Source organism: Cynocephalus volans, chromosome 6 (genome assembly GCF_027409185.1).
Source record: "Cynocephalus volans isolate mCynVol1 chromosome 6, mCynVol1.pri, whole genome shotgun sequence".
In the NCBI taxonomy this organism is placed as follows: domain Eukaryota; kingdom Metazoa; phylum Chordata; class Mammalia; order Dermoptera; family Cynocephalidae; genus Cynocephalus; species Cynocephalus volans.
This window is the reverse complement of record NC_084465.1, coordinates 117,392,109-117,417,994: the sequence shown is the minus strand read 5'-3', so window position 1 is coordinate 117,417,994 and position 25,886 is coordinate 117,392,109. Positions and strand designations below refer to the sequence as shown.

At 36.7% G+C, this 25,886-nt stretch overlaps 1 protein-coding gene across 7 annotated transcripts in view; it reads left to right on the top strand.

The window, feature by feature from the left end:
* TNRC6A (trinucleotide repeat containing adaptor 6A) overlaps positions 1–25,886 on the top strand; it is a 93,371-nt gene that overhangs the window by 25,883 nt on the left and 41,602 nt on the right. For 4 of the 7 annotated variants that reach the window (XM_063098660.1, XM_063098661.1, XM_063098659.1 and 1 more), the window contains 2 exons: positions 2,134–2,155; positions 23,485–23,907. In XM_063098660.1, the coding sequence (XP_062954730.1) occupies positions 2,134–2,155; positions 23,485–23,907 (445 nt within the window). Of the gene's footprint in view, positions 1–2,133; positions 2,156–2,233; positions 2,334–23,484; positions 23,908–24,853; positions 24,956–25,886 lie in introns of those variants that run through there. The other 3 variants (XM_063098666.1, XM_063098665.1, XM_063098663.1) reach the window with 3 other exon arrangements.

The window sequence follows — 25,886 nt, the reverse complement described above, 5'->3', positions numbered from 1 at the left end:
GAGATAGTTTGCATTCTTTTAAATACTAGAAATCTGGTATGTGTTTTGCACATTTCAATTTAGACTGTTCACGTTTCAGTGGTTAGTAGTAGCCACATGTGGCTAGTGGGTATTGTTTTGGACAGTGCAGACAATTACTCTTTTTTTTTTTGGCCTCTGGCCGATACGGGGATCCGAACCTGTGACCTTGGTGTTATAAGGCTGCACTCCAACCAGCTGAGCTAACTGGCCAGTTCCCAGTGCAAACAATTACTCTTAAAATCACTGACTCCACTTGGAAAATAATTTTCAGTAATTTGAATAATGTACCAGCTTCCCAGACCAACCTACAAAAACCATTTTAAAGAAGTGGAACTCTATCAGTTCTACTTCCTCTTACTCGGTTAGGAGCTCTTGATTTCTATTATTTACATTTCTTCACTATATTAGGACAGTGTTCTGAGGGGCAGGCACCTTGGAGTATCTCTTTGTTGCCATTCTCTGTAGGTGACAGTGCTGAATGAGGTTACCGTTCTGAAGCAACATGGAGTTGTTTTTTCAAAGAAGTTGCATAGCAGATATCCTTTATGTTGTAAGGCCTAGAAGAATCAGCACTGTATACCTTGAGTTTTGTTAATGTGGTCATGGTTTCTGTGTACTGAAACTTAAGTTTCCGTTTTGAGTAAACTGTGAAAGAGACCAGGAGAGTTAAGGGGGGGAAAAAGGCTTCTAACATGCAAAATAATTTTTGTACTAATTCTTTGGCTTCAGAAAATTATGTATCTGATTGTTTGACATGAGCACTAGTACATAAGTGTTCATATACTGAGTTCTCTCTAGTAAGACTAATATTTTTCTACACTCAGATTTAAAAAATGATTTCTCCCAGAAATAGATTAAGTGTTGTAAGGCTAGTTGGCTGGTCTTTTTGCATTGTCCTTCCTTTTTTTTTTTTTTCTTTTACACTTTGATCCATAGAGTAAAAGATGGGCCTCCGTTATTTTGTGTGTCACTAGTGCTCTACAGCTTGGTAAAGCACTTCAGTGCCTGGATCAACTCTCTGGCTCTCCAGGGAAAGATTAATGTTTGGTGTGGCTTCAATATTCGAGTAATTATTATAGTTTTTACCATGTATATAGTTATGGTGATAGAATTAAAAATGGTATTTTTGGTAACTAATAATTTAATATGACTAAGCAAAATGAATTATCATTGCCCCATGGCAGTTAAGAAAAGCTTTATCTTTGTTTAGGAACAATTCCTGGTTATTTAGTTACTAATTTTTCAGTCTTTCTTCACCTACCCGCATATTCTTGTATCTTTTATTTTCAGGATTCCCATACAATTGGTCTTAGTTTAAAGGTTGATTTGTATTTTTGCTTGGGGTCTGTTTGTGGCTCTTTTTGAGGCCTTGGAAGTTTGAATTAGTCACCTTGAGGTACTACTCTTACTGTCCTCAAGCCCCTGTCTTCAGTGTGGTGTCAGGAAACAGTAGGAGCAGGCATTGGAAGGCAGTGAAAGCAGAGTTCATGTCAGTTTAGCTTCTGATCATAGTAATTTTAATTGTCAGATGTGTCAGAAGTGACAAATTAGTTTGAAAATTTTTCCACTCACAAATTACTTGAAAGTTGGCTATGTTTAACTGTAATAGCAGCGTAACTGCCAAGAGTTAAATTTATTACTAATTTGGCCAAAGTGATTATATGCAGCTTTTCTTACAGAAAATTTACTTCATCTTTTATTTATTGTAACAATTTTTGAAGCCGTTTAAATATATGCAAAACTTATCAAGTGTAAAAGTGACAGTTATATAAAAAATCATTTTAAAATTAGATTATAAGAGAAATACAGCTCCCATTTTTAAAATTATGTACTGTCATACAGTGATGTATTCTATGCTTTGTGTCTAAGGAAACATTATAAAGCTTTTTTTATTAATAAACATAGTATCAAGGACAATGGGGCACATCTATGGGAAAAGCATGCTTTCTTTGCATATCTTTTCCTATGCAGTTCATCTAAATGGCAAATTCCTTATTTAATAAAACTGTATATGTCTTATACAATAGTAATGTTATGAGCATTTTATCATAACAATCCATTTCTTTCAGTTTCATATTTACATTGTTTTTTGTTTGTTTGTTTTTATTTTAGGCCACTGAACAAAAAATCAAAGGTACGTTGTTTAAAGCTACTTTTTATTATTTTTTTCATTAAAGCAAGGTTGTTTATATGCGTTTTTATTTGCCTCCAGGATGGAGAAAGAAGAGCATGAAAGAAACAGAGGGGTGGGAACATATTTCTTCAGAGAGATCGCCTTGGAGTCATCCTATGGGGTTTTATGGTTTACTGTGGTATGTTACCACATTTAGAATATATGGCCTCCTTATAACCTACCTTAAAACAGTCTCCTAGGATGAACACAACTTCCTAACATACTCCCTTGTTTTGAGTCTTTGGGCACATACAACTTTTATGCAGTCTTCCACCTAAGTCTTCTTGTGGTGGGGCTATCTTGAGGACCCCACTCCATTTCTTGGTGGGTCCTGCCTGCTCTATTCTTTGTTTTCTGTATACTGCTGTCCCCCACTCCTTGTAGGCAGATAGTGTCATCAATTTCTATATTATCTCTTAGAGTAGTAGATTGCTAACCTATGGTCATTGCACCAGGTTGAACAGCACCCAGAACACCCCAAGTGAAAGACTTCAGGGTGATAAGGAAACAGGAGTATAATTCCTCTCCGATCTCAAATTAGTAGTCCTTCACCCTCCCAGGAATTGACTCCTTGGTAATGAACTGTGTAAGGCTCTCCCATGCTGAACTTGTCAAGCATCAAGATTCTGCATTTTGATTTTTAGCTATTTCAAAAGTATGACCTCTGCATTTGGTTGGTATATGTAGTCACTCACAATACTGCCTGTCTTTATTTGAGGTCACCGTTAGTTAAGGTAACATTTATTAGGTGCAGTTGTATAAGAGTGAATAAGAACAATTGTAGCTTATATTTTACTGGAGAAAGAGTTGAAATAGGAGTATGCACCCAAGCACAGTATAGTATAATATGATTTGGCTACAGTGAAGAGTCAGTCATAAAGTTGTCCTGGAGCACACAAGCATCATAGCCTAACACAGGGAGTTAAGGAAGATCTCCTTGAGATTATGAATCTTAAAAGATGAAATGGACAAAGAAAGAATGAAATGGCAAAGGGATGAGCATGATTCAAGGCACAGAGAAAAGAAATAATGTGATTATATGCAGTGGTGGTATGCCTAGAGCATTAAATACCCAGTGATAAATGGGCAGAGTTGTGGCTGAAGAAACAGATAGGGGTCAGGCCAAAGACGGCCTTTTGTGCTATATGTGCCAAGGATCTTGTAGGCAGTTAGCCACTGAAGAGCTTAAACAGAGGACTGACATGGTTTGCTTTTTCTTTCTTTTTTTAAAGCTGTTAACCACTGTTCACAGAAAGTGTTGGCTGAAAGATGGGTAGGGATTTGAAAGGTGAGCTAAGAGAAGAAAAGCACTCCGGGCAGAGGCGGCAGGTGGACAAGAGCAGGGAGTATGAGTATGCAGCTTTTATCTCTGGCACAGGGGGCGGGAGAAGTGACAGAATATACGCCAGCAGGTAGGGGAACCATAGGGCTTTGTGCTGCTTAGGGAATGGAGAGGCAGCAGAGATGTTTGCATTTAAAGTGTCATGGTCGTGGGCCGAGCCCGTGGCGCACTCGGTAGAGTGCTGCGCTGGGAGCGCGGCGACGCTCCCGCAGCGGGTTCGGATCCTATATAAGAATGACCAGTGCACTCACTGGCTGAGTGCCGGTCACGAAAAAACGACAAAAAAAAAAAAAAAAAAAAAAAGTGTCATGGTTGTAAGCTGTGCTTTAGAAACATATGAGTATCTTTGTCAGTAGTGTCTAGTTTCACCAGTGGAAGTAAGATCAGAGCAGGGAGAGAAGGAATAGAGGGTAATGCGGGTTTGGACTGAGGGCTTGGCGGTAGGTGTAAAGGGTGGATGACAGGTATGTGAAGTATAGCTTGACATGATTGGCAACTGGTGAGATCAGAAAAGGAAGTGAGGGGCTGGGCCAGTTTGGTTAGAGCACAGCCTTGTAATACCAAGGTCAAGGGTTTGGATCCCTATACCTGCCAACTGCTGGGGAAAAAAAAAAAAAGATGAAGAGGAATTGAAGGTGATATTGAGGCTTTGAACCCCGATGTCTGAGACAGTTCGTTACATGGATGTGGAACACAGGGAGGAGCACTGCCAAATTAATTTTTCCAAAATTCCACCTTCCTCACACCACTCCCCTGTATAGGAATGTTAAGTTACTGTCCCGAGTTGTTTCTCCTTCAAGACCAAACTCTTCTGAGCTTTCCAGGCTCTCTTTAATCTGACCTCCTGTGATCTAACCAACCGTTTCTCATCACTTCTTTATACTTTTTATAGCATTTTTATCTCTTCCATGCTCATTCTTGTTTTTCTTCAGTCCAGTTTCCCAGCCAAGGCTGTCTTTATCATGCCTTTCAGCTTTTCTAAAACTCTCAGAGTTTGTCTTCTAATGGGTTGCTCCAGCTTCCGTTGATCTCTCCTTTTCCAGGTTTTCAGTATGTTATGATGGATCTTAAATTTCAGCACTTGATCCGAAGTGCCAGTGTATTCTGTCTAAGATTTTTGACTGACCCATGGATATTTATTTCTTCAACATGATCTTTGAGTACCTACTGTTTATATCCTTTCCAAATGTAAATCATTCTTTTATATTCTTACATAAAATGTGAACATATCTGGGTCTTCTTGATTTTGGATTTTCCACTACTCTGAGAGTGTTGAGTATATGAAAGTCACTTCAAAATGCATTCTGTTGTTTTGCTGCTGATCACCTACTTCATCCTGCTTTTGATGGTGGCTCCCTTCATAATTGGTCATACTTTTCTGATCCATGAAAATGTACCTTTTTATTTTTGTGCCATGTATATGTCTCTATGGTGCTCATGGTTTTGGGTTCACAGTGATTAGAGATTACAAACTGGAGAGTTGAGGGGCAGGTTTGGCCCACACAGTGGTAGTGGTATTTGCTGCTAAATGTTTTGTTTTGGGTTAATTTTAGATTTGCAGAAAAGTTGAAAAGGTAGTACTGATAGTTCCCATATACACTTCAGTTAGTTTCCTCCATTAGTAACATCTTACATTACCATGATACATTTGTCAGAACTAAGAAACTGACCTTAGTACTCACTAAACTCCACACTTTCACCAGTTTTTCCATTAGCTACTTTTTGTTCTAGGATCCACTGTAAGATGCCACAATGCATTTAGGTGTCAGGTCTCCCCAGTCTTCTCTGTTCTCCACAGTGTTTGTTTTTATTATTATTCTTTAAATATTTAATTGATAGCTACCATTTAAAAGTCAGGAGAGTCTATTTTAGAGTTCCAGCTTCTCTTGCAGTACATACCGTCAACATCATTTTTTCTCTATGTTATAGAATCTTTGTAAAGACCAAGTTTAGCCACATGTGGTTGGCAAATACTTTGAAATGTGGCTAATGTGACTGAGGAACTGAATTTTTACTGTTACTGAATAACATTCCTAGAGCCTTCTTGATGGTCATAATACAGATTTTAGTGCTCAGACCGAGTTTAAGTATTTAGGCTGGCTGCAGCACCTCCTCTGGTATTATGTGTTAAGCTTGTTTCTTTCTATGACAATTGCCCTTTCCAGTTAAATAATGTTGTTGCCACTCAGTGGTAAAACTTTTTTTATAAAAGTTAGGTGTTTGTCAAATAGCATAAATTAAATTAAGTTCTTGATCACTTTTCTTACGAATGCAGTTAGGTGGTTATTTCTTGGTGGCAGTGGATTCATGAGTGATCTAATAAAAATGTGGACCAGTATAATGAGAGACATAGTGAAATTCTTGAAAGTTTTATTTTTACCTTGTGACTTGAACTTTGAAGAACTCTAAAGAGCGTGAATATTTGAATGTTCAAATGTTTTAAAATGTCTTAAAAATATGTATATTATTAGTATCTCCTTGAAACAGCAGAGGAGTGAAGTGCCGAAAAATTTATGGTGAGGTATAGGGATGGATGGATAAATTGTAAGATGCCTTGTGGTGTATATAATGTAAAGGCAGGGAAGAAGTTAATGGCCCTTCTTCAGAATGTCCTTGGGGACTTAAGAATAAAAGTAATTTTTTTTCTTTAAAACAGCTTTTCAGCTCTGACACCAGCTTCTTGGAAACGTACAGATTATACATTGCTTGGAAAAGAATAAGCACTGTTTATTGGACAGTTTTCTCTCTCTCTCTTTCACTCAGTCACTAGTGCTTTCTTTAGGTGATTTCGTAAGTAGACTGTATTCCAAAGAACAGCAAACTCCTGAGATCCTAAGGGAGATGTGGGGAGCCTGGGGGGATCTTGATGGGAAGAAGGAATAGAGAGAAAAAGGGTAAAGATTGTCTTTTACTTTCTGGTGATCAAATAGGATAGCACAGTTTGTTACTGCTGTTCTCTTTCTGGATTAATTAAAAACTTATATGAAACTGAATCAACATTTAAAACACATTTTTTTCCTTACACAATTGGAAACCATTATTATTCAGTTCTAGCCATAATATTTGTTTTTCTTTCAAACACAGTTTTATTACTTAAATTTGTTGATCTAGGGGGTGATCAAAATATTCAAGAACTATTAAGTCAGCTGCATGTCATGTTGTAGACATTGTTATAGCTGAGTACGTACTATGTACCAGGCACTGTGCTTTATATTTATTTCATTTAATCCAGGAAAATATTCTAAATATTTAATGACTACTAATAGGCACCAGCAATTCAGAATCATACTGAAGCAGGGTCCAGAAATCTTCTTAATGTGCTAAGAGTAACTCTTTAGTTTCTGAATTTTGGGAATCTGTGGGTCCGAGGGAAGGGCCTAGGGCAGCAGGCTGAACACTCTGGGACTTCATGCAATGGATTTTTAAAAACTGGTATGGGAGTAGGGCTTCGTCAGTGTGTACTAGCACGATACAAGTCTGAGTTTAAACCCCTCAACAGCCCTGTGAAAGTAGATGGTATTATCACCATTTATGGGTGAAACTGAGGCTAAGTAAAGTTTAGTAGCTTGCCAATTGGTTATGCAGCTAATGGACTGCCTGAGCCACGATTTGACTGCTGACTGCTGGGCTCTGCTGCCTCAATTTCTTTGAAGACAGCCCTGCAGTTACATGGAAGACAGAATGGGAAGGGGACAACATTGCCCATGCTGCAGTAATAGTCATTGATTGAACTGAAACAGTTCATCTTTTAGAAGCAATACAGAAAGGTCTTACAGTATGTTTTATGGTATTTCCATGTTGATTGAGCACAGAGATTTAAATAAAAAACTGTAGGACAAGCATATTTTTGTGAATCAGGTGAGTTTGACAGCTTTGTGGTGAGTGAGGCATTGGCTCTCAATTTATTACATCTTTGGGTGTTGATGAAAATTAGCATGAGTTTGGAGGACCAAGCAATTAGGTGATTCTAAAAGCTTTCTCCATGCTTTGACCTCCATGCAGTGAAAACTAATCCAGTTGTGGACCAAAACCTCAGTGCTGGATTAGGTTCATAGTGTTTTTGCTCTGATTCTAAGAGGTATAAAGAGTTTTTACTAAAAAATCACATAGCCTCCATCTCATGCATTCTTCAAAAGGGTGGAGAAAGCCCCTTCTGAAGGGCTTAAGCAATAGTAAAGTCCCTTTCCAGGATGCTTATTGACTTGATAGAGTTGTAGCATACAGTTTAACTTTCACAGTATGTTTGACATGACTCAGTTTGTGTTGAAGGACGAAAAAAGAATCCCCAGATAAGGGAGGACTTCTGTATACCGAGAGGAAACATTGCTGGGTCACATGGTAGTTCTCTTTTTAATTTTCCAAGAATCTGTAAGATCTTACATTTCTCAATGACAAGGCCTCCTGTTATAATGAATTTAAGGAAATTTGGTTGCTTGGCAGAGATTACGGTACTGCATAGATTTTCAGAGGAAAAAACTGAGGCCCAGATAGATTGTGACTTCAAGCATAATGTAGCGTCAACATAATGGTATACATAGAAAATGGTATTTGTGGAGCTATGAGGGTAAAAAGAAAAGGACACTTACAGGTGAAGATGACAATCCCGTAGAGTCTGGTCACCCCAGACTCTGAGGTGCTCCTCTCTTCAGTACATCTATAACCCATTTCTGTCACACAGATTGGGAGGTTCTGCTTTTAGAATTTGAGCTTAGTTCAGTATTTTCTTGCACAATTTACATAGTAGAAATTGTGACTTGTATTATAGGCCAATATTAAGTTATGTTAGAAGGGCCAGGTTGTGATTTCACATGTGCTGTGAAATCATAACATTTGCTCAATGAGATGTTGTGAAGGCAAATGGGCGCTGATCTCTTTGTTGTGAAGGCAAATGTGTGCTGATCTCTTTGAATTAGAAGCAGAGTAAATTCTTACTGGTTAAGAATCTTACATCTTACTGGAAGATGTCTTTGAGCTATCTAAGATGAGATTTGTAGCTCTGCACTAACAGGATGAAAAAAAGGGTCTCCTTTCATGGGAAATAGTCAATAAAATGATTATTTTTAGATTTCAGAGTCACCATTTTTCCTTTCCTCCTTTCGAGAAAGAAAAATGATTTATATAGATTTACATGTATAAGTCTAGTTTTATGTAGTCAGCAAGGTTGTGAAGAATGCTAAGGACCCCTTTTTGCTTTAGGCAAGAATCATTTTATTGCTAGCAAATGTAGATGTGTTTGCTTATAAATATTTAATAAATTATTAAAATTATTAGGAATGAAAGATTTTGTACCTTCAGATGTTTGTGATGAGACTAAGCAGGACAAAGGAGACAGGAAATAGGTATGAGAAAAGCAGAGATTGGTGAGGTTAGCAAAGTGAGCTTTTGTTAAGGCTAGGTTTAAGGACTAAGGAAAAAGAATCCATAGTAGTTGGAGGTTTATGGGAGCATCTGAAGAGTTGTTTCCTGAGCCCTGAGGTTCTACAGTCTTTTGTTTCAAAGAAAACATAGCAGGGACCTTCTGGTTTAAATTTTGGAGTAGAATTAAGGATGGATTAGCAAAAGTAGCTTTACGAGAGTTATAACGAGTTAAAAGAAATCTGCAGATTAGGAGAAAACAATATGTATACCATAATTTGTTATCTGTGTTTAATTTGCTCTTTTATTCTTTTAATTGTCTTGAGAGTAGTATCTGTCGCTCAGAATGCATACCGAGAGTGAGAGCTTTTATCTCAGTGCTGTAGCCTTAAGGAAAATGTACCTAATGAAATAGTGTTTATAGGCAGCAGATTTGGCCAGGAGCAAAAAGCATTGAATCACCTACTAAAGATAATCCTGGAATTTTGGCACAAACAGCATAGTGGTTAAAAGTCTAGGATTCTGAGTCAGATGCACTTGGTTGGACTTGATTATTGCCTTTGCAGTTCTTATTTCTGTGACCTTGGGCAAGTTTCTTAACTTCTAAACTCAGTTTGTCTCTATAAAGGAGATAATCCAGACTACTAAAACGTTGTGGGAATGAAATGATATATAGAACATAAATCACAGGGCCTGGAGCCGAGTATGTAATAGATATCTCATTCTCATATTTACTGATTAGAAATCGATGATTTGCACCTTTCAGAGAACAGCAATTTGTGGTAAAATCTACAACTGCAGCTATCCCAGTAGGAAATGAATGCAGAGACCTTGTTTGCAATCCGTTCTGCTCTTTTTCCGCTAATGTTAATTCATTGAGCGTAACGTTCATGTTTTAGTATTAATAAATCAGTTTTAATGGCTATGAAATAATTTTTAAAATGGTTAATCCTTTATTAGCCATTCGCCTATCTTTAGAGAGTTTATTTTTGTTCTTACAATGAAGATGAAACTTAAGGTATACCAGAATGAACATTTGGGTACCAAATTTGGTTGTAAATTTCAGCTCTGCCATTTACTACATGTTTGAGCTGAGCAGTCTTCTTCTGAGCCTTAGTTGCCTCATCTGTAAAATGGGAGTAATATTTCAAATTTATGGAATCATGATGAGGATAAAAAGATGGCAGATATAGTACTTGGTAAACAGCTGATACTTGGTAAATTTTAATTTCTACCGCTGTGTTTTGCAGTATCCTAGCAACCTTTTAGTCTCTTGAAACAATGTGCTAGCAGTTTTTCCAGTCACTTCGGGGTTCCTCCCATTTGCTTTTTTCTCCCATTAAAGTAGAACCCAACCCAGCAAGGGTGAATCACAGTGGAGTGTCTCTAGTGTAGTGCAAGGAATATGTCTTACAATATGAGAATGGGATATGTATATTTTTAGATCTGTCAGGCCCAAATCGGTATTGAATTGTTTTGGCTTATATTTATTTCTTTACTGATAAAATGCAATGCCCTGTTTAATCGCGTACACTTTTTTCTTTGTGTAAATTGTCTATTCTTGTTTGCCCAGTTAGCTCTTGGGCCTAGAGTTTTTGTTAGCAATTTACATGAGCTCTTTGTATAATAAGCTCATTAACATTTCATCTGATGTATTTGATGCAGATATTTCTAACATTATGGACTATTTCATATGTCTGAAGTCATTCTGTGGATGGGATACCAGGAAGGATTATCTAAATTTTGCCCAATACCAGGCCCCATTGATGATACATACACAGAAGATGCAAATACATGTTCAGGAGGAAAGCAAAGTTAAATACTGTTTATACTATTAGCTTGGACTCTAGTCCTAAATTCTAGTGACTTATGTTGAGTGCTTCCCTGTGCTAGGCCTAGTATCCTTAAACTAAAACAGTACCTCTTTTCCTTAGATTAGGATAGTGAAGGCTGGGGAGAGAATGGATCCCTTCAATTTGTTCCAAAGGGCAGATATTTTTCAGTTTGCCTTTTAACTTGAAATAGAATATGCATCAATATATATAGCATAATTTTATTTGGTCAAGGTTATCAATTTTTTACTTTTTGATTTCTTGACTTTTTTTATGCTGAGAAAACCTACCATTTATCTAGAATTAGAAAAATTTTTGCCTGTGTTTTGTAAAAGCTTTAAAAAAAACTTTAGTGTTATATATTATTAATTGTTTGATGTAGCTGAACTGATTAGTAAATCTGTGAGACTGAAGAATCTGTTGCTCCTAAACAGTCCTAGTAAAGCAAATTGGGGCGATCACTGTTCTAGAATTGTAAGGGAAAAGAGACTAGGGGCAAAATTTTTTCTTCTAAAGGGTGCATCTATACCTGAGAAATAGAACTTTGAGCATCTCACTTTTTTGAATTTTATGTTTTTGGACAAGGTTTGGTGGATAGATTATTCAAAAATATTGGAAATACTATATTGTGAATATTGCTTGTGGGTATCCTTCATATCTAAAAGAAGATCTTGTTTTTAGAACAGATGTAACTTGTTCATTTTATAGAAAAGCAGAATTTGGTAGTAGGATGATTTCATCCTGATTTTCATTAATGAAGGAGGTCACAGAAATATCTTACTCAGTGATCTAGACCTGGAGGATTATATCAAGGCAAATCAGCTGTGTTTCTTCGTGTGTTGGTAATTTAAGGTGGGAGATGTTTGGGTAGGAAGATAGAGTCTCTTGAGGGAGCAGAGCTAGGTGCTTCCCTAAGACCACAGGAAACTGTATACTTCCATTTCTTTATTTGTGAAGTGAATTAAAACTAAGTAAGTTCAATGTAATATTTATTTTAAATTAATATCTAATTTTGAACTAATTGTTCATTATATCTTGATATTTGGTATTTTTCCTTAGGTACTTTCAACGGAAATACATTCATGTGTTGCTTAATGACAGGGATCATATGTTCTGAGAAAAAGGCATTATTAGGCTATTTCCTTGTGCAAATATCATAGAGTGTACTTATGCAAACCTAGACGGTATAGCCTACTACACACCTAGGCTATACGGTATAGCCTATTGTTTGGACCACTGTTGTATATGTGGTCCACTGTTGACCAAGAGGTTGTTAGGCAGTGCATGACTATATTAAGAGTGGCTTGTACCTTTAAAAAATATGAAAACAGGGCTGGCCCGTGGCTCACTTGGGAGAGTGTGGTGCGGATAACACCAAGGCCACGGGTTTGGATCCTATATAGGGATGGCCAGTTAGCTCACTGGGTGAGCATGGTGCTGACAACACCAGGCCAAGGGTTAAGATCCCCTTACCGGTCATCTTTTAGGGAAAAAAAAAAAAAGAAAATAGTTTATGTTTCGTGTTAGTTTTTAAGTCTTAATTTTCAAGTTTTTAGCCAGCCATTCAGTTCAAACTACTTGCTAAACTTAGCAGAAGTTAATGGATTGACAAATATTTCGTGTTTTCCAGATTGGCTACTGGCACTTAAAACTGCATCAACATATCCACAACAAAAATTCTAGCACTGCGTACGTGTATCTGCTTAAAGGCCAGACTTTCCCTCTTTGCCCTTCAGCATTCAGAACTGGCTGAAGTTGGTACAGGGCAAGAAATGTATATTATACAGGGGAAGTATATTATAAATCATCTTATGTACTTATTAATGAGTAAAAAGAGGATTTTTATAATAGTACAGTGTTTGGCCGTGTTTTACATGAATTTGATTTATAAACTCATTTTAATTGAATAGAAGTGCTCTTTGCATTGTTCCACTAGCTGGCTTCCCCACTCCCACCCCCCCACCTTCACCCCTACCCTCCCTTAAAATACGAATTCAAATTATTGGGCCTCAAATGCAGGGGAAGCTTGCAAACAGTACTTCTATATCAGTAAAATGACACTGCTTTTCCTTCATTTTCTACTAAAAGCTGCAGAGTGGGAAAGCAATGGAAGTTGGAAATACTTTTCTTTGGAATTTCTTGTTTTAGAGAATTTTGAGTCTACTTTGAAGTTCTCATCAGGTTTGTGCCTTTTGAAAATCTGTGCCCCAGTGTGATAATGCTGCTGCTGCTGGAAGAGTTGAGTTCAGCCAAACTTAATTGTTCTTCCTCTGATCATCAGGCAGATTCTTTAATGTGTATGTTATTGAAAGCTACCTTATTTTAGGAGAGTAGCTAGAATAATTGATTTCAGAGTTTAGGATTGAAGAGAATACAACTACATATTAGAAATATTAACAATAAATAGAGAAGAAAAATACTATATGTGGTGTTGCTTGATAAACAGTTAAGTTTTGAATATGCTGGTTCGTTACATGTTAATTTTTCTTCTATCTAAGGATTTTATTTTGTGGCTCTTAAAAGCATAAATTGTCTGTAATAAAGATTTTAAAGAATTTTTATCTGTAGATGACACTTTTAAATATAACATTTGAACAATTGTACTTTAAGGATTTTTTTAAGCATCAAGTAATCAGAGTTTAATATAATTATTTGACAGATAGAAATTTTGTCTTGTAATTTTTAAAAACACAACTTCTTGATTTGTTAGTGAATTGCTTTTTATCTTACTGATAATGCCTAATCTCATTCGTTTGAGAAGGTAGAAAACTTTTTCTTAATAAAAATAAAAGATAAATACTTAGGAAAATCCTGTGTTCATATTGTTGCTGTTATGCAAGAGTGACACATTTTCTAACTGAGGAGCTTTCATTGGTGCACACCATCTTGTTTCCAAAGAGCTTACCTGGTCGTTTTGTTTTTCATTTGTAACAACACATACTTAGATTAGAAATAGTACAGTTTTAACCTTTTCAGTCTTTTTTTTTTTTTTTTTTGTGGCTGGCCGGTATGGGGATCTGAACCCATGACCTTGGTGTTGTAAGGCTGTACTCTAACCAGTTGAGCAACTGGCCAGATCTTTAGTACTTTTTGTTAATTCAAGTGCAAATCTATATGTTGTTTTTATTTTCTGGAGATCATCTTAACCCTACATTCTGTTAAAGTGACATGTACTAAAATGGCATTTGTATACTGTGCCTATCATTTCTGCTCGTATTTTAGAAGATTTGCAGTGTACTCAATAAGAAAACTATTACACAAAGCTAAGTTATAGACTTTGGAAGGATAGGCATAATTTAAGAGCTTGAGGTATTAAGGCATGGGAATTGGTATTTTGGGAATTGGTAGTAATCAAAGCTTATTGATGGCTGGTTCACATTCATATTTGGATTGTTGTTTCTATTAAATTTGTAGATAGTCTAAGTCAAGTTCATTTATTAAATACAGATGCTCCTCTAATAATAATAAACCCATCTTAAGTTGAAAATATCATTAACTCAAAAATGCATTTTATACACCTAACCTACCAAACTTCATAACTTAGCCTAGCCTACTTTAAACATGTCAGAACACTTACATTTGGGCAAAATCAATCTGGCAATACAGTACACTATAGAGTATCAGTAGTTTACCCTAGCGGACACTGGCTGACTGGGAGCTGTGGCTTGCTACCACTGTCTAGCATTGCGAGAGTGTGTCATACCTGGGAAAAGATCAAAATTCAAAGTATGGTTTCTGCTGAATGCATATAGCTTTTGAACTGTCATAAAATAGAAAAATCTTAAGTCAAACCATCTTAAATTGGGGACAGTCTGTATTTTCTGAAATAAATTTATTAGCATGACATTTAAAAATATTATTTTAAAGATTTAAAGAAGTAAATGTTAATTAAAATGTTTTTATAAATTTAGAACTTGGTATATTTAGGACTTTGTGTGTTAAATTGTCTATTTTCTACTCTTGGTTTTTCACTTGATTATAAGAAAATTGCTGTGCATTTTTTCAAAAAATAGACTTTATTTTTTAGAACAGTTTAGGTTTACAGAATATGTTTTCACATAAATATTAGAAAACATATGAAGTAGCAAAACTTAGCAAAAATTGATAATTTAATTTTATTATTGGGCCATTTCATTGTTTCACTATGTGGGAAGTCCTGATTTGGAGCACAGTTTAGGAATATGTTGCTTTAAATTTTATTCTAAATGAGTAATTTTTCCATTATTTAAAATTAAAATATTTTATTTCTAGGCCATTTCCAATTTTGCCCATCTCCTTTCAGTTGTGAAATAGATGAGCTGGGTCACAGTATGGCAAAAATATGAAAGTGTAACTTTTTACTGGGCATGTACTAGCTGAATGTATGTACTAGCTAAATGAAATTCTTTTCCTTTAAAATATTGTTCTGATGCTATGGAAAATATGTTAGGGCTAATTAGGGAATCTTTTCACATTAATGATCATATTGACTGAGCTTGTCTTGTTCTCTGCATGCTGGCTCTAGATTTTCTTTACAGCAGAGATTTATTTAAAACTACTGATTTATACTGGTGGCATACTAACCAGTAACCATCATTGTCCTTACTCTTTCTCTTGATCTTTCATTCTGTTTCCTCTTTACTGGTTCTTGATTATTCCACCTCTTGAATGTTGGTATTCCATAATATCTGTGGATTCACTCATTTCCGGTGTGCTGACAATACTTGAATTGTTCATTCTACCCATAGTTCTTGAGCATTTGAGCATGTGTTTTTCTTGATAATGGGAGTACCAGTGATAAAGTGAAGGAGAAATATGAAACCAGTACTTACACAGTACATCCACAGCAGTGTAAAGGATTTGTAAGTTTTATTGGAATGAAAGAGGGCAAGTTGGTTGTCATAAGATGCTTATAAGATTAGCAGAATCTGGAAGGGGGGCGATTAGTTGTTTTCCTATGCAAGATGGACAGAAAGATTTTCAAGAAAGGTATCAAGGCATTTTGGATAAAAGCAATAGAACCAAAGAACATAATACTCTTTGGGGGTAAACTGCAAGTATTTGGTGTGGTGGAAGAGACAGAAATGGACATGGACATACCAGGATATGAATCTGGAACACTGGTAGAGAGGGGCCATCCTGAGGAGTTTAGATCTGTTCTGAACATGGTTTTATGATATAGATAACTGTAGGGTAGATGACAGATTTGGGGAGGCATGAGAGTGGCTGGGGCAGGGATCAATACTTGAGTCAGGAAGACCCCTTAGGAAGTTTTTGCAAGAGTAAACTGATGAGGGCCTAAATCACAGTGGTGGCATTGGAGGCACCAGAATGCATTCGAGCAAGGAAGTAATCACTTGGGCCTCTTGACTGACTAGATCTACAGGGATGGGGCGAAACTGAGGAAGAAGATACTCCTTCTTGAGTAACTAAATAGATAGATAGGCCATTTGCTAAAATGACCAGCTCCTTCTCTTCCACCTCTCTGGCAGTTATGACTTATTCTTACCTCCATTTCCCTCCTGTCTGCTGCAGTTTCTTCTCATTCTGCACCTCTCATGACTTCTTCCACCTGGATGTTGAATCCTAAGTCCATATTTTTATCCAAACTTTTTTTGAACTCTGTAACCGTATGTTCAATTGCATTCTATGCATGGATGTCCTACAGTGATGGTTCTCAAAGTTGATCTGAGGCCAGGACCTCTGGGAACTCTTTCATAAGAGCCACAAGTTCAAAACTGTTTTCATGAAAGCAGGGAGACTATTTGCCCTTTTCACTCTTATTCTCTCATGAGTATGTAGTAGAGTTTTCCAGAGGCTGCATAACGTGGGATGTCATAACAAATGGGATGCAGAAGTGTATGTGAGAATCTGCCTGCCTTCTGTTAAGCTGGGTGTTAAAGAGACTTGCAAAAATGTAAAACAGTATTTCATTCGTTTTTATAGCTGAGTAGTATTCCATTGTGTAGATATACCACATTTTCCGTATCCACTCATCCGATGATGGACATTTGGGCTGGTTCCAACTCTTGGCTATTGTAAAGAGTGCTGCGATGAACATTGGGGAACAGGTATACCTTCGACTTGATGATTTCCATTCCTCTGGGTATATTCCCAACAGTGGGATAGCTGGGTCGTATGGTAGATCTATCTGCAATTGTCTGAGGAACCTCCATACCATTTTCCATAGAGGCTGCACCATTTTGCAGTCCCACCAACAATGTATGAGAGTTCCTTTTTCTCCGCAACCTCGCCAGCATTTATCGTTCAGAGTCTTTTGGATTATAGCCATCCTAACTGGGGTAAGATGGTATCTCATTGTGGTTTTGATTTGCATTTCCCGGATGCTGAGTGATGTTGAGCATTTTTTCATATGTCTGTTGGCCATTTGTATATCTTCCTTAGAGAAATGCCTGCTTAGCTCTTTTGCCCATTTTTTAATTGGGTTGCTTGTTTTTTTCTTGTAAAGTTGTTTGAGTTCCTTGTAAATTCTGGGTATTAATCCTTTGTCAGATGTATATTTTGCAAATATTTTCTCCCACTCTGTTGGTTGTCTTTTAACTCTGTTAATTGTTTCTTTTGCTGTGCAGAAGCTTTTTAGTTTGATATAATCCCGTTTGTTTATTTTTCCTTTGGTTGCCCGTGCTTTTGGGGTTGTATTCATGAAGTCTGTGTCCAGTCCTATTTCCTGAAGTATTTCTCCTATGTTTTCTTTAAGAAGTTTTATTGTTTCAGGGTGTATATTTAAATCCTTAATCCATTTTGAGTTGATTTTAGTATATGGTGAGAGGTATGGGTCTAGTTTCATTCTCCATTTGCAACAACATGGATGGACCTTGAGAGAATTATATTAAGTGAAACGAGTCAGGCACAGAAAGAGAAATACCACATGTTCTCACTTATTGGTGGGAGCTAAAAATTAATATATGAATTCACACACACACACACAAAAACCGGGGGGTGGGGGAGAAGATATAAATTCTCACACACACACACACCGGGGGGTGGGGGAGAAGATATAAATTCACACACACACACACACACACACACACACACACACACACACACCCGGGGGGGGGGGAGAAGATATAACAACCACAGTTACAACCACAATTACTTGAAGTTGATATGACAAGCAAACAGAAAGGACATTGTTGAGGGGGAGGGAGGAGTGGGAGGAGGGAGGGAGGTTTTGGTAAGGGGCAACAATAATCAACCACAATGTATATCGACAAAGTAAAAGTTAAAAAAAAAATAAAATAAATAAAATAAAATAAAAATGTAAAACAGTGCCATGCTTCTTACTAATTTTGTTTTGGAAAATACAGTTACTTATCAAAAAATATATTTATGTTAATATGTAATGGGTTTATTTTGTAAATAGATTAATATTTTTAAATTTCTCTGTTTAAATTTCTAATATGATAAATATCTGTAAATATTTACCCACATAAATATCTATAAATATAACCCACATAAACAAAACTGTTTGGAGTTCTTAATTTTTAAGAGTGTAAAGGAATCTTGAGACCAAAATGTTTGAGAATTGCTATCCATTATTACCAACAAACCTAATAATACCTGAAACTAAACTCATTCCCTCTCACTTTCCAAACTTGGTTTTTGTCTTCCATTTCATACATTGTTGAATAGTATGCTGTCTACCCAGATTCCAGGCCAGAAACTTGGGGGTCATCCTTTTTTCCCTCCTTTTCTTACCTAGAAGCTACTGGTAATCTCTGACATTTATTAAGTACTTACCATATGCTAGGTACTGTTCTTAGTTCTTTACATCCATTATCTTGTTAAAGCTTCACAGCAACCCTACTTATCCCTGTTTCACAGATGGGAAAACGGAGGCATAGAGTGGTTAAGTATCTTGCTATGATCATACAGCTCTTAAGTTGCAGAGTTGAGATTTGAATCCAGCCAGTCTTTTGAACCTGCAGTTTATTCTGGAACAGTGTATGTAAGATTAATATTACATGTTTCTCGAGGGTATAAACACCCATTCACTCTTCCTGAAAAAAGAAAGCTTTGGTGCTTTTTAGAGATAAATCTTAGTGGATCTTTTTGTCTTCTGCTCTACTATAGGACCTTCTTCTCTTTGTGATCAGGCCAAATCTGACCCACTGCCTGTTTGTGAATATGAGATTTTTTTTTTTTTTTTTTTTTAAAGAGGACCGGTAAGGGGATCTCAACCCTTGGCTTGGTGTTGTCAGCACCACGCTCAGCCAGTGAGCAAACCAGCCATCCCTATATAGGATCCGAACCCGGGGCCTTGGTGTTCTCAGCACCGCACTCTCCAGAGTGAGCCACGGGCTGGCCCTGTATATGAGATTTTATTGGAACACAGTCACATCATTCATTTACCTGTTGTCTCTGGCTGCTTTTGTGCTACACTGGCAGGATTGAGCAGTTAACCACAGAGAGTGTGTGGTCTGCACAGCCTAAAATTTTTGCTATCTTGCCCTTTACAGAAAGATTGCCAACCTGTTCTATAGAACATCGTTCAACTCAGCTGGGTTTTCTGTTTTATTGGTGTAGATTGCAAATAGTATTTTCATGTCTTTCCAGAAGCTTTACATTTACTCCCAGTACTATTTATATCTCTTCTTTTTATTCCCGTTGTTTGGTATTATTAAAATTTTGCCTGACTTATTGGTAACAGTGTTATGTTGGTGTTCCATCTTTTGCTGTGCTCTGCAACAATTTAAATACCAGCAGACTTATACATGTTTCTTCAAAGTACACTAGTAAAAAGCAAAAAAGAAAAAAGTATGATAGTGTTGATCATTGAAACTATCTGGTCCTGATTAGTGCCTTCATAAATTTCTTTATTTCTCTTATGCTAAATAGTTAATCTATTTAGATTTCTGGCTTCCTCTGCCATCTGTGTTAAATAAACTATTCTCTCCTCCAGCTTTTCAAACTGTTTATAGAGTTGAACCTAAAGAAATATCTTAACTTTAGAAAATAATTTCTTATGTTTTTCCATTTTCATTTAAAAAAAAAATTTAACTAGTAGTTTATTTTTTTCACTTAACCATGCCTTGAATTTATTTATAGGTTCACTTTTAAAGTCATTGAATTCTTTTATCTTTACTAATTACTTCTTTCTGCTTCCTTTAGTTCTTTTTTTTACCTTCTTGAATTGGATGCTTTCTTGTTTGTTGAAAATAATTAAGGCTGTGAATTTTTGTTTGAGCACTGGTGTAGCAGTATCTTGAAACTGAATATACGTAGCATTTTCACTATTATTTTATTGATATCCCTGCAGTTTTGATGTTTATTTCCTCTTCAACTTGAAGTTTATTTAAGGCAGTTTTATTTGCTAGTTTTGTGTTTTCTAGTGACATTGTTTTGTAATCCATAAATATCATCTGTATTGTATTCTGCGCAATTTATTGATGTTTTCTTTAGTATCGTATGGTGTGTGTATGTGTGAACTTTTTATGACTGTTTTGTGGGTGCTTGTCAAAAAACGTTGTGTTACCTGTTTCCACGGTATATAGTTTTGCCCTTTTTCAGTTTTTTTCCCCTCTGTCTGCATTTGGTTTACATATATGAAGTTTGGTATATAAAAGTTCATGACTGTTTATGTCTGTTTGTTTCTTTTATCAATATGGAATATCTCTTATCATTTATAATGCTCTTCTTGAATTTTTTTGTCTGATGTTAATATTGCTTTCATTTTAATTTTCATAGGATTTCTTAGTGGTTTATCTTTCTTTATACTCCCCTCCCTCCTCAACTTTGCTGCACCGTTTTGTTTCAGGAGTGCTTTTTACAAAGTGTATTCCTTAAGTTTGGGTTTGTTTGTTTTTTTCTTAATCTAGTTTAAGAGGCTTTATTTTTTAACTAGTGAATTTAATCCATCCACATTTATTGTGATTACAGAAATATGGGGGCTTATTCTTGGCATCTTATTTTATATTTTGTATTGACCACAATTTTGAAAAATTTTAAAATTCCATTTCTGTGTCTGTTGAATGGATCAAGTTTTTAAATTTTCGTTTTTTCCCTTTCCAGTGGTTTGGTTGCTTACCAACATTTAACTTACATTTCTAACTACACATACACAGTAACCAAAGTTATTCAGTATTTATATCTGTTACCCAGCAACTCTTCCCACCCACCCACCCCCACCTATACCCATTACTACCAGACCCCATTTTATATCTGAGATTCTACTTCAGATTATTTATTTTGATTTTATAATCAATAGTTACATTGTCTTAATATCTTTACTGGTTCTAGTGAAGTTTTCTGGCTTTAGAAATGAGTACGTATCTCAGCCTTGTTTTCCACATGGCACTTTACCAATCAGAAATGCAGCAGTTATTTGAGTTTGAGGAAGGAAGGGGTGGGATTGCTGGATGACAGATGTAGGTACTGCTTCTGAACTCCTGGTCACTTTTGATTTAGTGTTAGGGTTCTTATACATGTCTTCATGTAAGTCATTGTTTGCATAGAGGTTATTTTCTGATTCCTTAAATATATAAAGACTATTTTCTTGTTGCTTTCTCACTTTAATAGCTACCTTGTTTGGGTATAAAATTGTTGTCAGACAATGCTTTTTTTTTTTTTAGTAATAAAATGGCAAAGAAGCTTGTATTATAGTATCTTGTAGCCATCTTAAGCTTACATTGCCAAATACCATGCTAAGTCCAATACTGAGCATGTAAAAGCCCTGTAATTTCATGGCTACATATACTTTATCTTCCTTTGGTTAGGAGGTACTTTTAGCAAGGCGGTGGGTGGGGAGGGGATGGCTGGCTGCTGCAGGGATGGAACCCTGGACCTTGATGTTGTCAGCACCATGCTCTAACCAGCTGAGTTCACCGACCAGCCGTAAGAGGTACTTTACAGTGTTCTAATGCCTCATTGTCCTCATGAAGTAAGTATTTTTAATAGCTAATATTTGCTTATTACTGTGTGAGGCATGCAAATAAATATACATTTGCCCTACCTATTGAGAGCGTTAAATTGTTTGGGAGACAAATATTTCTCATATAAAGTAATTAGACTTAGAAAGCACTTGGCTCAAATTATTAATAAGAGGCTTGTCAGTGAACATTAAGAAGAATGGAAAGGATTCCAAGTAGTAAATAGAATACTTGTCATTTGTTTATATTACTTTATAAAAATTGAAGTCACTTTGAATAAAATAAGAGGTCAATATAATAGTACTGGTATGAATGATATAGACTACATCCACCCACGTTTCAGAGAAGAAAGACAATAGTGAGGCTATATTGTTAAGTGAGGGGAGGTCGTAGAACTGAGAGTGGTTAAGAAGAAGTTGGGTGACTATTGTAACTAACTCAGGTAACCAAGGCTTTAATCACAGCTTCATGTACATTGTAGGCATTTGATAAGTATTTGTTTATTAAAGCCACAAAAACAGCTTCTGTTTACTGAATGGTTGCAATATGCTAGGCACTTGACCAAGACTATTCCTACTTTATAGAGGGGGAAGACACAGAGATAACCAAGGTAGTGAGTGGCAGGGCTGTTTTAATTCCTGGACTGGAGTTCTGAACCCTTGAACAGAGAGTTTTCTCTGAGTGGCTTTACCAGTAACATGGAGGTGTTTCACTTCACTTATCTGACAGTGGTATCTGTGAAGATGTATCAAAATTTCACACAAACATTAAAGTGCTACCAAAGTATAAGGTGATACTGTGCCAGTCACTGAATAATAATAGCTGCAAAAGTATTAAGGTAGTATTATGCCATTCATTGAAGAATAGCCACTGTTTATGTGGCCTTATATTCTCTGTTTTAGAAAATTAGCACATTTAACCATAGGATATATGGAAAGTATAGGTATTATCCTCATTTTACAGAGGAGACAGCTGGCTCAGTTAGGATTATACAACTTGCCCAAAGACTCAGAGCCTAGTAAAGGCAGAGCTGGGATTGAAGCCTCGGTCCACACGGCACCAAAAGCTCATATACCATGCCATCTCTAGTTTTAGAGATTGGGTGTATTTTCACTATTTTAAGGCCTTTCATCAGGTTTTTTTTTTTTTTAACTTATTTTATATCTTTTAGGAGTCGAAAAATGTACTATTTACAATTCCTGGTTGTTCATACAATAGACAAGTAGTTATTTCTCAGATTTGTTTAAGACAAATTATTTTTCCAATTTCGATTAATCTCATAGGTTCATTCTATTATCTTTTTATTTACTTTCATATTGAGTTTGTCTCATTTGATTCAGACTTTATATTTTAACAGTGAAAAACAGTGTTAACTTTGCCTTTTTGTAAGGAAGCTGTCAGATTGTTTTCTACCCCCTTGTTCTTACGTTGCCTTCCAAAGATGAAAAATAGCAACCAGACATATTAAAACTGAAGCAGAATAAGAACAGTTACCAGGAAATTGGGAATTCTTTTAGGGCTACCAAAATTGATTTACCACATTTGTTCTTTTAGTCATTGAGAGCTCCATGGTTAGGTAATGTGCACGTGTTCTTTGCTCAGAAACTAATGTGGGAGAAGAGATGGTGAGCACGAGTTGTCATTCTGGCAAAGGAAAGCCAAGGGTCTCCACACCTTTATCAGACAGGTAGTTAGCAGAAGCAAATTTGTGTCTTGGCAATGATGTTTCCTAAGAAAACTTAAGCCTGTGAATGAGGATATCCCTCCCTGCGCACTTAAAGCTTCTGTTCCATTGGGATTATTTTTCTTAGTGCCTTTGAATTTAGATGGCTTACTATGGAGGTACACTTTACTGGCTAATCTTTTCCACCCCTTTTCTTCTGTTGGGATTAGTGCCAGAACAGATAAAGCCCAGTGTAAGCCAGCCTCAGCCTGCCAACTCTAATAACGGCACTTCCACAGCAACCAGCACTAATAATAATGCCAAGCGAGCTACAGCCAACAATCAGCAGCAGCAGCAGCCGCAACAGCCGCAGCAGCAGCAGCCACCACAGCAGCCGCAGCAGCCGCAGCAGCAGCAGCAGCAGCAGCCGCCACAGCAGCCACAGGCCTTGCCTCGGTATCCTCGTGAAGTACCTCCACGATTTCGCCACCAGGAACATAAACAGCTTCTAAAGAGGGGTCAGCATTTTCCTGTCATAGCAGCAAACCTGGGATCTGCTGTTAAAGTATTAAACAGCCAGTCAGAAAGCAGTGCTTTAACAAATCAGCAGCCACAAAATAACGGAGAGGTGCAGAACAGCAAAAACCAGTCAGGTGAGAGAAGGCATTTCTTACAAGACTAAAACTTTATCATTATTAGCAGTGTAGCAAGTTTATGAATTCATATGTGTTGGTATTCATCAGTATTTTATGAATATGAGAATTCTCTGTACAGGGAGTTATGAATCTTAAAATATTTCCTGTAAGGTGCCTGCCCATCCTACCTTAAAAATTATTATTTTATAATCACTTACTCTCCCTTCAGGTTCTGCCCACTTTAATAAAGGAGCTTTTAGCTGAAATTGAGCACTTTTCCACCCCCGGTCATTTGCTAAGCAATTATAGATATTATTGCATTTAATCCTGACCACCTCTGTGAGATGTAGTTGTTGTTACCTCCACTATTCTGTAGAGGAGCTGAGGCACCAAGACATTAAATACCTTGCCCAAGGCCACTCAGTTACCACATGCCATAAAAAGACAGCCACTCATGAAAATTGTATCCCTACAGAGCCAGTGCGCCCAGTTGTTTGGCTTTTGTCTGCTCAGTAGTGATTATGAGGCAGAGAATAAGTCTAGTGTGTGATGACAAGTTTTCTGAAAGCCCACTCTGTTTTAACATGTTCTCATAGGTTTGGATGCTTAGTATGTCCATCTGTTCATTTATCCAGCCGTTTTAAAACTTTACCACGAGCCAGATAGAGAATTAGGTGCTAGAACGTCACCTAGTACATGAAAACACTTATACAGGGAATATAATATACTAATAAAGAATGATGTCTCTAGGGCCAAACGGACCTTGTTTTTAAGTTCCAGTTCCATCATATCTGAGCAGGTGTGACCTTGGGCAAGTTATTTAATTGCTCCATGTGTCTGAGCCTTGTCCAAACAGCCTTTCGTAACTGTCCCAGGTAGGGTTATTCCGTTTCTACCTCTACATGCTCTCTTATTTATACCAAGAACTACTCTGTACATTATAATATATTATGGTATTTCACAGCTAATAAGTAGCAGATCCTGGACTCACATCAAGATCTGTCTGACTCCAAAGCTATGCTTGTAACCACAGTGCTGTGCTTTGGCAACATACTGGATGTGATAGGTAAGGAGGAAGAGGACACAAATGTGAGTTTCCTAGCATAGGTACTTAGAATAGCACATTATTATTATTGGAAAAGATACAAATGTAAGTTATCATCCTGAGTTTGTACTTAATCCCTACTCCCTTAGCCACTTACTGCCTCTGTGAGCTTGGCCAGATAACAACTCATCTGATCCTCTTTCCTGATTTGTAAAGTGTGGACAGTGGTACACAACCCTATAAGATTGTTTTGAGGACTGAATTACATGACATGTTAAAGCAAATAGTTTAGCACCTAATATTTAGGTGCCAAATAAATTATCTTCCCCTTAACTTTCATGGAAGGACCTACACTTTTTAAGCAGAGGAGTTTGGTTTAGACATGTTACATTCAATGCCAAGTAGTGGGATATTAGTGATTTGAATTTTATCTGGGAAGTCAGGTTGGAAGCAGATGTATTGATCATCAGCATAAAAAAAATGCAGTTAAAATCTTGGGAAAGGTTATTTATACAACAAATGCATGAATACCTATTGTGACCTAAACAAGGTGGAATGATAATTAACAAAACAGAGTGAGGTGGGTTATATTTAGAAAATATGTTAAATATGCTTTTTCAGTTTGGGAAATGGTAGAACAAAGCTGTTTTTGCAATGGAAACAACAGGAGTATAAGAATCTTGTTTCTGAAAAATGGGTATGGGTCAAAAAAACCAAGAGTGTTAACACGTGTGCATTCAGATGAGAAGAAGGCCTAAGATGTAGGCATGGGAAGAAGTCTTCAAAAAAGGCTGAGAAGGAAACATACCCTGCCTGTTTCTAAAAGAACTTTACAAGGGTGGATGCACTAAAGAGGAGGTTAAGACGGAAGTCAGAGGGCGCAGCAATCTGACTGAGGCCTGGAATTAAATCCTCAAGCAACTAGAGAATGCAGATGATGAAACCAAAACAT